Raw genomic sequence first — 16,225 nt, 5'->3', positions numbered from 1 at the left:
GCGGAATGATAGCTTTTTGTAATGCGTTAATCATCAACATTTAATGGCCAATATAAATAAATAAAATTAATTAACCTAATAGGTGTAATGACTAATTCCTACTCGTCTTCAGCAGCTGAAGCCACTTTGAAAAATTCTGATGTTTGAATTGAACTGCACATTGTTTTGATAGCAATGTGGTTTTGGAACAATACAGCACTTATAAACACTACTTTTAAATATTATATGGAGGTAAGATTAACAGAAAATGCTATAAAACAGTCAGTTCCCTTCAGAGTTTCATTCATATAAAGCAATTTGTGCAAATCAAAGGATTTTTGTGTGTCACGAATCATGTGAACGGCCTATTTCAATGTCAAAACAGAATTTTTATGAAAGGTGACAAATGTGCAGGTATGCAAATGGACATTCCAATCTTTTTAATAATGGAGAAAAAATTCTAATTTATTATTATTTTTTCTTACAATGTATTTGACTGAACAATAAATCTACAAAAATGTTGAACTTTTTTAATTTATTTAATTTCATTGATTTGAAATGAGTGTATACTACAGAATCTATTCTTAGCAAGCCATCTGAGAATAACGTGACAGAAATGCTTACATCATCCTAATCTAAGCTTAGTAATGTAAACACAAAGAGATAAAAATTATTTTTCATACAACACACAACTGGTTCTTTGTGGGGCTCACAGCATCATTTACTGTCAGAGACTAAAAAAAAAAAGAAGCAGCACCATGAAGATGTCATTCCAAATAATTAACAACAATTAAGTGGACTATTACCAAAATGGTGAGAAATTAAAGTGACCTCTGTAATCAAAAAAGAGGAGTCTTGGAAGCATGTCGCTGCGACGGTACGGCCTTAAGCGAGCGTCTCTCAATGGGTCGTTAAACATCTGCCGATGCACCCATGCCTAATGAGCCATTACCAAAAACATGTCCTCTTCACCAAAAATGCAATTACCACATTTCCCCATAAGCCCTTCATTATGCTAATGGGCTAAAATTAAACAAATCCACAACAAGCTGATTGGGTCTGCACATACCGATCCATTTGGAGAGTCAGCAGAAGAATTGGCGGCATGTAAACAGGTTGGGCGGAGAAAGAAATACACAACACATTGTACACATATGCCAGATGCCATTATCAATTAAAAGGAGCAGATGTTAAAGACCGCAGACTTCTAAGAAACCTGAACTTTAGAATAGTCTTAAGTAGAGTGCCTGTGAAGGTGTTGTGGCTGGTTGCCAGGGAGTTGCTATGCATTGCTAAAATGCTCCATGCGGTTGCTAGGGTATTCTGGGTGGATGATGGATTCTTCCCACACAAGCCAATAGAGTCCATCTCAAAGTCCTTCTGATGTGCTGGTCTTCAGATATGGCTCAGGTTCTTCCACCAATGAAAAGCTTTGGAATTTTTCATCCATTTTAGCATCCACCAAAATGACAGAATACCTCTTCTTAAATCACATGCTTTGCAGGATCATTCCTGTCTATAGAATAAACAGTGTTTAATCCGGGGATCTGCAGATACTTGATTATATAGGTTCTAGGGCACACACCGGGTAACTACAAGTTTAAAATACTCAAAACATCTTTTATTTATTACATACATATGCTTTTTAACAATTTTTGGTACATGTTATCTTTAACCTTAAGCATTAATAGTCTAGCATTAATATATGAATTCACAATAATTCAGTTTTGTTGAGTGTGGTCATAAAATGAGTAAACATGTTGATGGCAACAATAGTCACTGGTGGGATAGCAGTGCATTTAGGTATACACATACATCCATTTGTAGTTGTTTGTGGAGGTTGGACTAAAACGTTGCAATGACAAAGTTACAGTGAATATTGCATTAAATTAAAAGTTGAAATGTTACAAATTTTTGATATTGTAATACTGATTCAAAGCGCGCACAGAGAGCCGCATTTAAGACAATGTGCATACACAGAATTGATTCCTCTTTAACATATCCTTGCATCTGAATGAACGCATACACAAAATTGTCTGAAAATACCAAAAAAATATCTCGTAAACACAGTCGGTTATGTCTTAAGTGAATGTAAACAGTGGTGAAATAAATCTCAAGTGCATCATTGTATTGGATCCGTGCATTCGGTCTTAAGGGGGCAGTAGCCTATAAATACCTGGTGTCCATTAGTGGCACCAATTGTCAGAGAGTGACATTTGCGTCTCATTCACAAAGCTAAAATCAGACCATTCTGTTTTTGCTTCAAATTTCAAAATTATATAATCTAATTGCAATCTAAATAAAATGTATGTAAAATCATGATTAAAATGCAGTGGTTGCCTCTGATTTTAAATGGAAAGAGCACAGCCAAAGCCTTAGTTTGTTTTTATGAAGAGATTTTATTTTATTTTATTATTTGATTTGGGATTTGTTAAAAAAAATTTCAAGTTAGCTTTATTATTTGACATATTTCAATATCACAAAGAAATGTGCAGCATTTGGTTGGAGAAATAATAAAAGGACACCTTTTCATTTATAATTTGTCTTAAATCTAATTTTGTTAAAAATAAATAATGTGAGAAAACTGTATTGTGACATCAGCATCGTGAATAGTTTCGCATCGCATCGTGAGTTGAGTGAATCTTTATATCCCTACATGCTACTCGTTTTTGCTGTGGTATCAAAGAAGTATTCTGTTATTTAAATAATAAAGAACCATATTTTTTTTGCTCATCTGCAAAATGATCTGATACTCAAAATCTGATATGATAAAGCAATATTATTCGAGCCGTGGGTTTTGTGATCCGTTGCACCCCTACTCTCTTGACTTGTTATTTGAAGAAAAAAAGCAATTACTGAAGTTTTTAATCATGCTGATTTGTCCGCAGTGATGGTCAGCCGATGACATTTTTTTTTTTTTTGGGGCTACTTAAATGAATTTTGGGCTATCAAAATCTGAAGAATGTCTGCCCAAAGGGCTATCAGTGATGTTGAAATTTTGCGAGCCCTGATATATAACATTTCTGACAACTGGAGAATTACATTAATTCAGTATACACATTATCCCTACGGTCACAATTATGACTGACCATAAAACACCTGTCAGTGAGAAAATATGGGGAACACAATAGATGCAGCATCTGTATAAATGGTAAAGTCTGTTCAAATTAATGTAATTAGTTGTTATTAGTTTTTTTTCTGAATTGGAAAAAAAAAACCATTATCCACATCATACATTTTTTATGTAGAGTTAAAAAGTCTGTAGAATTTTATGTAGAAAAGGGATATTGCCACCTTGCTCTGACAAAAGTGACTTGAACACACCTGATGTTGTAATTATGACTTTCCATTTCAAAATTTCAATATTTTATTCAGAATACAACATAGATGACATATCAAATGTTTAAACTGAGAAAATGTATTATTTTAATGGAAAAATAAGTTGATGTTAAATTTCATGACCAACACATCTCAAAAAAGTTGGGACAAGGCCATGTTTAACACTGAGTGGCATCCTCTCTTCTTTTTATAATAGTCTGCAAATGTCTGGGGACTGAAGAGACAAGTTGCTCAAGTTTAGGAATAGGAATGTTGTCCCATTCTTGTCTAATGCAGGCTTCTAGTTGCTCAACTGTCTTAGGTCTTCTTTGTCGATTCTTCCTCTTTATGATGCGCCAAATGTTTTCTATGGGTGAAAGATCTGGACTGCAGGCTGGCCATTTCAGTACCTGGATCCTTCTTCTACGCTGCCATGATGTTGTAATTGATGCAGTATGTGGTCTGGCATTGTCATGTTGAAAAATCCCTGAAAGAGACGACGTCTGGATGGGAGCATATGTTGTTCTAGAACTTGGATATACCTTTCAGCATTGATGGTGCCTTTCCAGATGTGTAAGCTGCCCATGCCACACGCACTCATGTAACCCCCATACCCATCAGAGATGCAGGCTTCTGAACTGAGCGCTGATAACAACTTGGGTTGTCCTTGTCCTCTTTAGTCCGGATAACCTGGCGTCCCAGTTTTCCAAAGAAGAACTTCAAATTTTGATTCGTCTGACCACAGAACAGTTTTACCACTTTGCCACAGTCCATTTTAAATGAGCCTTGGCCCTGAGAAAACGCCTGCGCTTCTGGATCATGTTTAGATATGGCTTCTTTTTTGACCTATAGAGTTTTAGCCAGCAACGGCGAATGGCACGGTGGATTGTGTTCACTGACAATGTTTTCTGGAAGTATTCCTGAGCACATGTTGTGATTTCCATTACAGTAGCATTCCTGTATGTGATGCAGTGCTGTCTAAGGGCCCGAAGATCATGGGCATCCAGTATGGTTTTCCGGCCTTGACCCTTACGCACAGAGATTGTCCCAGATTCTCTGAATCTTTGGATGATATTATGCATTGTAGATGATGATAACTTCAAACTCTTTGCAATTTTTCTCTGAGAAACTCCTTTCTGATATTGCTCCACTATTTTTCGTGCAGCATTGGGGAAATTGGTGATCCTCTGCCCATCTTGACTTCTAAGAGACACTGCACTCTGAGAGGCTCTTTTTATACCCAATCATGTTGCCAATTGACCTAATAAGTTGCAAAATGGTCCTCCAGCTGTTCCTTATATGTACATTTAACTTTTCCGGCATCTTATTGCTACCTGTCCCAACGTTTTTGGAATGTGTAGCTCTCATGAAATCCAAAATGAGCCAATTTGGCATGACATTTCAAAATGTCTCACTTTCAACATTTGATATTATATCTATATTCTATTGTGAATAAAATATAAGTTTATGAGATTTGTAAATTATTCCATTCCTTTTTTACTCACAATTTGTACAGTGTCCCAACTTTTTTGGAATCGGGTTTGTATATACATACACAAACGCACACACCGTAAACACACCCAGAGCAGTGGGCAGACATTTATGCTGCAGCACCTGGGGAGCAGCTGGGGGTTCGGTGCCTTGCTTAAGGGCACCTCAGTCGTGGTATTGCCGGCCCGAGACTCGAACCCACAACCTTAGGGTTAGGAGTCAAACTCTCTAAACACTAGGCCACGACTTCCCCTATAAATAAATTCAATGCACACAGACTGAAGTAGTTTAAGTCTTTGGTTCTTTTAATTGTGATGATTTTGGCTCACATTTAACAAAAAACCCACCAATTCACTATGTCAACAAATTAGAACATGGTGACATGCCAATCAGCTAATCAACTCAAAACACCTGCAAAGGTTTCCTGAGCCTTCAAAATGGTCTCTCAGTTTGGTTCACTAGGCTACACAATCATGGGGAAGACTGCTGATCTGACAGTTGTCCTGAAGACAATCATTGACACCCTTCACAAGCCACAAACATTCATTGCCAAAGAAGATGGCTGTTCACAGAGTGCTGTATCCAAGCATGTTAACAGAAAGTTGAGTGGAAGGGAAAGTGTGGAAGAAAAAGATGCACAACCAACGAGAGAATCGCAACCTTATGAGGATTGTCAAGCAAAATCGATTCAAGAATTTGAGTGAACTTCACAAGAAATGGACTGAGGCTGGGGTCAAGGCATCAAGAGCCACCACACACAGACGTGTCAAGGAATTTGGCTACAGTCGTCATATTCCTCTTGTTAAACCACTCCTGAACCACAGACAATGTCAGAGGTGTCTTACCTGGGCTAAGGAGAAGAAATACAGATATCTGGCATAACTCTAGATGGCGCAGTCTGATGGGTCTAACTCAATCTGATCTAATAACATCATCACATTGCACAGCTGATTTTCTGCTGTATCAGTAGCCAATGAGCTCACTGCTCAATATTCAAATACCTGGCTTTGTTTCTGCAGCGCACTTCAGAACAGATGAAATCAACATCTAAGATAAGTGAATGCTATTTTAATCCATATCGCTATGTATATTTGCGTGGTCTGCCTAATTGAGTACATGAATGTGCAACCATAAACTAGTTTGAACCTAAGTGTCATGTTAGCAGTTTGCATTGTATGCATCAGCGCAATGTTACGGATATTAGCAGCAGCATTTAGCATCTGTATTTCCAGCTGAAGCAAAGGCAGTTTAAAGCATGTAATCACTCTGAGGAAACATGTTAAACGAAATAAGCATTATTTTGTATGCATTTCAATTAGGGTTCACCATATACATTGGTGTAATCTCAATGTTCACGTTCGTTTTTCAAAGGTCAATGTTTTCATTGTGATGAGTGTGTGGTTGATTTCAGCTGCATGGAACCTCAGAAACACGTGTTTATCGCAGTCATATCAATGACAGTGTTGCGGAAAGAAGCGATTTTAGAGTTATTGCTTAAGATAACTATCTATGGTTGATGTAATCCTGAATGAAATGCATAGTTAGTGTAGTTCGGAGAAATGTGCTATTTGATCAGGTGGATGCTGGGGTCTTATCTATCGGATTGCATCATATAACATTTTTTTAATTAACATTAAACGTAGTGTGCATCTAATTTAAGTTAAGCCGGTCGGCGTGGTAGCCAAGGCTCACATAGACGTAGGCCACTATTGTTAAGCCGGTTGGCGTGGTAGCCAAGGCTCACATAGTCGTAGGTCACTATTGTTAAGCCGGTTGGCGTGGTAGCCAAGGCTCACATAGTCATAGGCCACTATCATTAAGCCGGTCAGCGTGGTAGCCAAGGCTCGCATTGTCGTAGGCCACTATCGTTGAGCCAGTCGGCGTGGTAGCCAAGGCTCACATAGTCATAGGCCACTATCATTAAGCCGGTCAGCGTGGTAGCCAAGGCTCGCACAGTCGTAGGCCACTATTGTTAAAGCCGGTTGGCGTGGTAGCCAAGGCTCACATAGTTGTAGGCCACTATTGTTAAGCCGGTCGGCATGGTAGCCAAGGCTCACATAGATAGTAATACATGCGGTTTACATGGCTCTTTGGAGCATTTTTCATAAGTTTGTATGCACAGAGATCTGTTGTGGGTGTTTTTGGTAGTTTTTACGAGGCTTTTTGAATTGTGTTCATACTGATATCGGAATTTTATCGTATCGACCGAAAAAAAGAAATATATTGTGATATAAATTTTGGCCATATCGTCCAGCTCCTGCTTTGTTGGGGTGTTATTTATACGTGTTATATGTGCAGCAGCAGTCTTTCCTACATGCTCACAGCAGCATGTTGTGGATGTATTGGCAGTAGCAAATCTTGGTATTTGCTCTGCTGCAGCAGCAGCGTAGCAGATCTATTCTGCCACGACCAAACACATTACCATGTCAATCTCTCAGAGAATTGTCATGACAGAAATACAGAGTTCTGGCATGAAACTCTAGATGGCGCAGTCTGATTGGTCTAACTCAATCTGACCTAATGACATCATCACATTGCACAGCTGACTGGTTTTCTGCTGTATCAGTAGCCAATGATCTCACTGCTCAATATTCAAATACCTGGCTTTGTTTGCTGTAGCAGTTCTGCAGCGAACTTCAGAAACCCTCCACCATCCCCAGCTCCACCTGTATAGATCTGCTACAAGATGCATGTATGCTATTGGGTTATTGATATGTGTTTTATGTGCAGCAGCAGTATTTCCTACATGCTCACAGCAGCATGTTGTGGATGTATTGGCAGTAGCAAGTCTCGGTACTTGCTCTGGCGCAGCAGTAGCATAGCAGATCTATTCCGCCAAGACCAAATACATTAACATTGTCATGTACATTACCATGTCAATTTATCTGAGAGTTGTTATGACAGCTACGGACTGTTGCCCAATGGTCCAAAGTCCTCTTTTCAGATGAGAGCAAGTTTTGTATTTCATTTGGGAAACCAAGGTCCTAGAGTCTGGAGGAAGGCTAGAGAAGCTCACAGCCCAAGTTGCTTGAAGTCCAGTGTTAAGTTTCCACAGCCTGTGATTGATTTGGGGTGCAGTGTCATCTGCTGGTGTTGGTCCATTGTGTTTTTTGAAAACCAAAGTCACTGCACCCGTTTACCAAGAAATTTTAGATCACTTCATGCTTCATTCTGCTGACCAGCTTTTTGAAGATGCTGATTTCATTTTCCCAGCAGGATTTGGCACTGCCCACAGTGCCAAAAGCACCAAAAGTTGGTTAAATGACCATGGTGTTGATGTGCTTGACTGGCCAGCAAACTCACCAGACCTGAACCCCAGAGAGAATCTGAAGATGAGCTGAAGGCCACTGTCAAAGAAACCTGGGCTTCCATACCACCTCAGCAGTGCCACAAACTGATCACCTCCATGCCATGCCTTATTGAGGCAGTAATTAAAGCAAAAGAAGCCCCTACTAAGTATTAGGTACATGTACAGTAAATGAACATACTTTCCAGAAGGCCAACAATTCACTAAAAATGTTTTTTTTTTTTTTAATTGGTCTTAAGTATTCTAATTTGTTGAGATGAATGAAACTGATTGTGAATTGGTGGGTTTTTGTTAAATGCGAGCCAAAATCATCACAATTAAAAGAACCAAAGACTTAAACTACTTCAGTCTGTGTGCATTGAATTTATTTAATACACAAGTTTTGCAATGACATTCTAATATATTGAGATGCACCTGTGTGTGTGGGTGTGTGTGTGTGTATATATATATATATATATATATATATATATATATACACACACACACATATATATATATATATAGATATTTAGATTTATATCATTTACGGCTTTTTTATGACCTTGAATTTGAGCTAATATAAGATTTTAAGACTTTTAAAGCCCTAAGATATAATTGTTTAATGCTAAGGACTGTCCAATACTTTAAGTATGAGCAATAGTAATATTGACATTTGCCATGCCATAGAAGAAACATTTTGGGATCCCAAAGAACCTTTCAGTGAACAGTTCTTAAAAGAACCATTTTTAAGTGTGTAGAGCATATCATACACATGCAGACTGTAAACACACAGACACTGAGCTGAGCAAGAGATGCCCTGAAGCTTAAACGCTGCCTTGTGAGGAAACAGCATCCCTCCCTCGCAACAAAAGAGTGTGTGTGTGTGTATGGATGACTGGCTGCCTCCTGACACTGTGGCCTCGCATGGCAACACCCTCCCAGTAACTGCATTACTAGCCCAGCCAGCTGCTCGGCTTCGTTCTGCCCCCCAGCATTCAATTGGATTCAAGAATTCTTCTCTTTTCGCCTTCTGTTTTCCTTGCTGTCAGCTCTTCACCCTCCTTTTCTCTCGCTACCTCTGAAAGTTGCATTTGTAAATTAGAGGAATTACTTCCTGTCTGCCTGTAGCTGATAAAGTAGCCCTTTCACCCCTCCCCACACAAGTGCCGCCCAACAGTCGCCCTCTCTCACTGCCAGAGCAGGAGCCCTGCAATTACAGGGCCTGATGGACAAAATGAATCGAGCATGGCTCGCGGCACATACGCTCACTTCCCATGCCGCGAACAGAGTGTGGCTGCGATGGGCTAATATGAGCTCTGACAGTGAGAGGCTTCAGTGTCCGGGAGCCTGATGAATTTTTCTCACTGCATGCCTGTGCATGATCGGATTGAGCGCTCAAACTAAGCAGGTTCCTACCGGCTCATTTCGCCAATGTTAACCTGCTAACGCATGTCGATCGCCGTCCCGCCGACACGGGCGGAATTCGAAAGCAGGGCCCTGCTGGTATCCGGCAGGCCTTTTGCCCTTGTGGCGTGAGTTATATGCTGATCGGGGCCCCGGTCACAGCGCGCACAGGAGTCCAGAGAGGGAGAGCTGTTACTAAACCTGCACATACTCAGGTCCCTCACTGATGACACGGCCTCACAGCTCTCAGGGATCTGACAGAGTCATGCAATCAGCAGCACGGTTCAAAAGTCACGCTCTACATGCGTGTCACTCACCTGCTGTCGAGTCTGTACGACCAACTGCAGTCATTAAGTAACCATTTTAAACTGAATAACAGTGTTTTTAGGTGTAGCAAACATTTGTCACAGTATTCCCAAAAAAATTTGGTTTTAAGAAAAGACAACAACAACAACAAATACAAAAAAAAAAAATACATGTCAGAACCCACAATTTTTAATGGCGCTGACTTATTAAAATAAAAGCTACATTTTTTCTTACCTGCAATGTTGAAATAAAAAGTTACAGTAACACACACAACATTTTTAAATTTTTTGAACGTCTTTTCTTTAAAAAATTTTAAACACACACACACGTGACAGAGACTGTGAGTCCTCCATCACTGTATTTTATCATGTTCTTACTGTTCATGTGGATTTTCGTTCATAACATATGTGAGGGTCGCTATTCTATTTCCGCGTGTTTTTTTTTCTGAGTGGGTGTGGCCTTTAAAGGAAGCGCCAACCTAAAGGGCAACATTCATTTTTAGCTATTTATGGAAATGTCTTTGCAGATGTATTTGTTGTTTTGTATTTTGTGTTTGAGGTTTTTTATCTGTCCTATTTATTTGTATTTATTGATTTAATTCTTGATCTTAATCAATTTATGCATTTGATAATGAAGTGAGACAATACAATTTTAGCAAAATTGTATGTTCCAATTAGTACGAGTGGGGAAATGAGGTGCTTGAAACTACCTTTTTGGTGATGGAGTCATCTGAGTCAGAAGGCATGCGAGTCGACACATGGAAGATGACCTCCATGTTGGATGTAGCGTAATATGGTGCTGTGCTACCTGTGCTGCCGTTTCTCTGCAAACCACCCATAAACCCACAGTGAGTGGCCAGATTCACCTGAAGAGAGGGAAACTTCCTGATGCTCTGATAGTCCCAGCACATGACATCCATACAGACTCATTAAGTGGATTTGATGGCTGTATTTCACCTCCCATCCCAGCCCAGAGACAAAGTCCTCATAAGCCTGACTGCCCTCCGTGTTGGACAGAATGGAGCATTTTGTCCTCCTGGCCTCTCCAATGTAGAACACTGCAATCTTGTGCGTCTCTCGACTGGAAACAAAATCACAAGATGAACCAACACCACGCAGGTGTCACCATAATTGATGTGGTCTGTATATGTAATCAAAGTGTAGAAACATCTCAAAATATGAAATGGGATGCATCTGAGCCAAATTTCAAACACAATAGCATTGGTTCTGAATACTGACTCAATGTGATAGTTCAGTTTTGTCTTTTTAAATAAATTCAGAAAATTTTCACAAACCTGGAATTGCTTTGCATTGCTGGAGTTTAGATCATGCTATTTTAGTAACCACTGAAATACTATTAATATATTGAGATACTAGAAGTATATTTTTTATTCATATTTTGAATTATTTTTATTTTCTTTTAATTAAAATTGTTAGCAATTTTCTTGTGTTTTCATAATTCTCATAAGATTTGTTTTTAAAAATGTCTTTATAATTTTTTTTTTTTAATTTAATTTAAAAAAAAAATTGTCTGAGTTATTTTAGTACATCAGGTTAATTAAAATGAAAATGTGATATGTTGCCTTGACAACAAGCTAAAATGGAAATGAAAATTTTTTATTTATATTTTTAGCATGAGTTGCATACATACATAAATACATTTGCTTCATATTCTAAATGATCTTAATTCCAAACAAATCAAAAAATTAAAAAATTTTCTAAATTATCTTAAAAACACATCATCACAAACAAAATTACACCACACAACATCCTCTAAAAGAAAACATTATCCACAATATTTAAGCACAAAATATGGAACAGAAGTAAAAATTATGCTTTTGCATGTTAATAATTAATAACAATTACTTTAACTCATAGCTAATAGTTCTCTCTCTCTAAAGAATAGTTGTGGCTTTCTTTAAAACCTGTAGGTAAGTAATAGGATCTCAGGATGGATGGCACCACCTCTGTTATGCTCATCAAATCATACATTGTTTTTTGACCAAAACACACTTTAATACATTTCTTTTTGCAACTATTTGCTAATCAATCAAATCCAGGTATGCAGTGTGTATGTGTAAGGGGTGTGTGTCTCTTTGAGCAGTGTTGCTAAGGAAGCGTCATGCCCGTGCAGTGTGATGTTTGGCATGCTCAGTCAGCGGTTGCCATGAGTGGGCCGGCTATGCATGAGGAGGGTAATGGTGGCCCGATCCTGGGGGTATTCTTTAATAAGCCTCTGTAATTAGCCACTCTGAGTGCCTATTGATCGCTGTTGGCTGAGAAGTGTGGAGCTGTGATCAGCCAGACATGGGCAGGATTAGGCCGTGAGGAGCAGAGTATCTGAGAGTGGTCTTAAGACATGTCTCCTTAATAGTGCTTTAAAGGATTTAGCCACTCTCTGTAGACTGGCATTAGGCTGCATGATTGAGCTCTCCAAATGCATGCTGTTGTTTGCTGCTGATTTTTAGCGTTTAAGTGCCGAGGAATCAGGCAGAAAGTCGCTAATTTAATTGGTATGCGATTATCTGTATGGAACTTTAAGGGATGGACATCAGATGTTGTGGTCTTCTTAAACGAGCAGAAACACTTACCATTGCCTTGAGTCCAAATTCTTCAGCTCTCTCAAGAGCTTGGAGTTCTTCTTTAGAAGATGAAAGCTTTTTCTATGAAGAGAAAAAGAAATGGAACAGTCATAAAAAAAAAAAAAGGAAAAACTTTTTAAAAGATAAATGGTGAGACACAGACGAAATACCTCAATTTGTATATTTTTTTTTTTAATGTTAAAATATTTTCTTCTATCCCAGTTCAACCAAAGTAAAACCAAGTAAAGTAAGCAATCTGCAGGTTTACTTACTCCTCTGAAGACCATTAACACTGTGACACCACAGTATCATAACATGCATGGGATTAGAAATTAAAATTCCAGAAAAATAAATAAACAAATCTAAAATATTTAGAACTCATGCAACTATATATTTTATGATCATATATTCTGAAATGCAAATAGGCCCTCAAAAAATAAAAAAAGTTACTCAAAAATTTTCTCCACTTCCTCAAAATCATATAAAAGAGAAAATTAGTGGAAAGGCCAAGCTGCTCTTTTCCTTTCAGAAAGAACAAAAAGGCAGCATACAAGTAGATTTATGGAAAAGTATGTTATTTAACCATTGTTTGAACTGGCAGAGCGTTTCCTCTCTCAAACATGGGATTTTAAAAAGTGTCCACCTGTCCGCAAGCCTACCCCAATCAAAGGGAAAGAATATTAACATGCTTAACAGGTCATATCTATCTATCTATCTATCAGAAGAAGAAGAAGAAGAAGAAGAAGAAGAAGAAGAAATGAATAATAAAATGTTTTTCTAGAGCAGCAATTAGCATATCAGAATTATTTTTAATATAATAAGTAAAGGCTGCTGAAATTTCAGCTTTACCATCACAGGAATTAATTATTCCTTCTATTTTTACTATTATTTTTACTAGGGCTGTCAGTTTAACACGTTAACTTAATTAATTAGCTATGAAAAAATAATGTGATTAAAATATTTTAACGCAGTTAACACACTGGCCATGCCCCCAGACCTGTCTGTACGTCGTCTTGCATAATACAGTTGGCTGTTGACAAATATGATGCAGGGCAGCAACTCCATAAATGCAATTATGCCTCAAAATTCAAGATATTGGGGCAAAAATGCTACTGTACAAGTTTTTGTTTTCATTTTTTTTGTCACATGATAAGCAATATCACAGCGAGATAAAGCAGTGAGAGCAATATCACACGAGTACTGTTTGTACCGAGTGCAAATGTAATTTTATACAACAGTATAGTAAATAAGAAGTTAATATTGTGTTATATTTTACACACAATATTGTCTGTTTTTGCTCAGTTTTGCCAACAAAAATATTACCTATAAACCTACAGCAGAGCTGTTGTGAATCTCCGAGCAACACAGCTGTGTTTAGTTTCTGAATGAAAACCGTGTTTTGAATGAATCGTGTTGAATCAATGATTCAAAAGCCCCATTGATAAACTGAGAGAGACGTTTACTTCATTCCTGAACAAATCAGCCGTTCTAATGTATGAATGACTCATATAGACATTCACCACCACCTGCTGGCATTTTAAAGTTTCTAAGAGTATCATTTCATTTTAAAAAAAGGGGGACTGAGGCTACTTAATTTTGTGGAACATAAAAGAAGGTTTTTTGAAGACTGTTGGTAACAAAGCTGTTTTGGTTACCAATGACTTCCACTGCATTAATGAAGAAGAAGAAAAAAAAAAAAAAAAAAACCTGACATGTTTCTCAAATTATCTTATTTTATGTTCTATAGTTTATGTTAGCCTAAACATTTAAGTTTAATAAATGTTTTAATAAATTTTATGTTGGATCAAATAAAATATTTCTTTCTAAAGCTAAAATGTATAATGTCTACTTAATACTTTCTCATTGAACACAAAAATAGCATTAAATAATCTTTTGGTATATTTTCACAGCCAAATGTAATTTGCGATTAATCAGAATAATTAATCGAGACATTGTGTAATTAATTATATTAAACACTTTAATCGACTGATAGACCTAAATTTTACAAACAGAAATGTTGTGTATGTCGTTTAAATTACATAATTATTTTGTTAAAATGACATTTTCTCATAATAACAAGATATGTTGTTAAAATTGCAATTATCTAGTGAAAACAATGTTTTCTTGTAAGAGAAATAAAGAGAAAAGACGACCAGTCTGATGATGATTTTTTTTTTTTTGAGAAAAAAAAAAGAAAAAAACTTTAATATTTGTTTCATATTTTTTTCACATGCGTGGGCAGCCCTGAAACGCCACTTTTCAACTCAACCTGTCTTTACTCTCTGTCCCTTCACACAGAATAAGAGTTCACCTGATGTAACCGCTCTGCAAATTAGAATGGTTTTTATTCTTCATACTGTTTTGGCTGTTGCATATGCTATTTTTATTGCCTATATACATCTCATAGACTCTGCAACTCTGCACTTTATGGGTCTGCGGCACTGTCGTGTCCCTTTCATTGTGATAACAGCGGAAAGAAATGTAAATGTCTGCTTTAAATTGTGTATACCCACAATAACAACAAAATGTTACAAATTGTAAAATTGTAAAATAACAGAGTGTGCTCAAACTCATTGAAACAATTGAAAACAAAACAAAAACAAAAAAATTGTGTTTACTTAATTCATATAAATCCAACAAGAGCTACAGTCTTTCCCGTCTGTTCGTTATTTGTATTGTGGTCACACGCAAGTGCAGCGCAGCCTATTCATACAGTATAAAGCCTGGAATTTACTCCACAAGAAGAATGTGATGCTATGTGCACTTGATTCAGCTGAAGATATCATTTCTGACGAGTAAATAATTCATTCTTATAATCAGACAAAAACGGCCTATCAAGGCAGCCCACGCATGCGAAACAAATATTGAAGCAAAAACTATTTTTAATTTAATCATTAACAAAAATATTAATTTCATTTTTCTGTTTATTAAACAAAACGAAAAAAGTTTCTAATTTCTCTTTATTTCTTTTTAAAAAGAAAATCAAATGACCAGAAGAGGCAGGCAGAACTGAGTGCAATTATTGGATGCCATTATATTGTAGACAGATTGGAGAATAATCCTAATAAACATGCAGCTACAATAAAAACAACAACATTAAAACTCATTAAAACAGTGTATTTCTATAATTCTTCCTGCATTAACTTCAGCAGCATGCAGACCCTCATTTATCTCAAGACAATCGCCTCGCTCACATAATATCATGATATATAGGACAATATCTTCTTTAGTGGGAAAAACATATCTTTTTTTTTTTTACGTCATTATTACGAGAGAAAAAAAAAACATTTTAATGTGATAATTATGTCATTTAAACAACATAACATCTGGTTATTACGAGAAAATATGTAAAATGTTAATGAGAAAAATAAGTTGTTTTAAAACGACATAATCTCGTTATTACGACAAAAATTGAGTGGAAAAAAATATATCAGTGTGGCACCAATGCGTCACCACAGAAAACAGATATTTGATATTTAAATAATTTTCACAAAATTGCCATTTTTACTGTACTATTTACACTGTACTTTCACTGTTTTGATTAAAATAAATGCAGCCTTGAAACATGTATATTTTATAGCTATGTGACTTATTGTAAACTTGTTAAAAATCTAAATTTATGGTTTGTGTATTTATTTATTGTACCTTTTTATAAAACAATGGCAGCTACCAAAGTCATCTTCTTCACCACAGTTCTCAAATCTCATTCACACACATTCAAATTTTGCATCAAGAATGGTCTCAAGACCCATAAGAACCAATAAGAACTGATGTGAAAAAAGAGCAGCTTTAGAAGTGGGTGACTGATTTTTCATTTTGGAATGTGCTACAATGTTTTCCAGTAACTCCTAAGAAATACC

The 16,225-nt window shown here is 37.0% G+C and overlaps 1 protein-coding gene across 1 annotated transcript in view; it reads right to left on the bottom strand.

The window, feature by feature from the left end:
* Positions 1-16,225, bottom strand: part of LOC109108381 (ral GTPase-activating protein subunit alpha-2-like) — a 230,076-nt gene that overhangs the window by 45,004 nt on the left and 168,847 nt on the right. The window contains 3 exon segments of the mRNA XM_042774578.1: positions 10,494-10,649; positions 10,741-10,864; positions 12,375-12,446. Coding sequence (XP_042630512.1) covers positions 10,494-10,649; positions 10,741-10,864; positions 12,375-12,446 — 352 coding nt within the window.

The sequence above is a fragment of the Cyprinus carpio genome, chromosome A17 (assembly GCF_018340385.1).
Source record: "Cyprinus carpio isolate SPL01 chromosome A17, ASM1834038v1, whole genome shotgun sequence".
Taxonomy (NCBI): Eukaryota; Metazoa; Chordata; class Actinopteri; order Cypriniformes; family Cyprinidae; genus Cyprinus; species Cyprinus carpio.
Note: the sequence above shows the minus strand (reverse complement) of the source record. Positions and strands in the feature narration are given on the sequence as shown.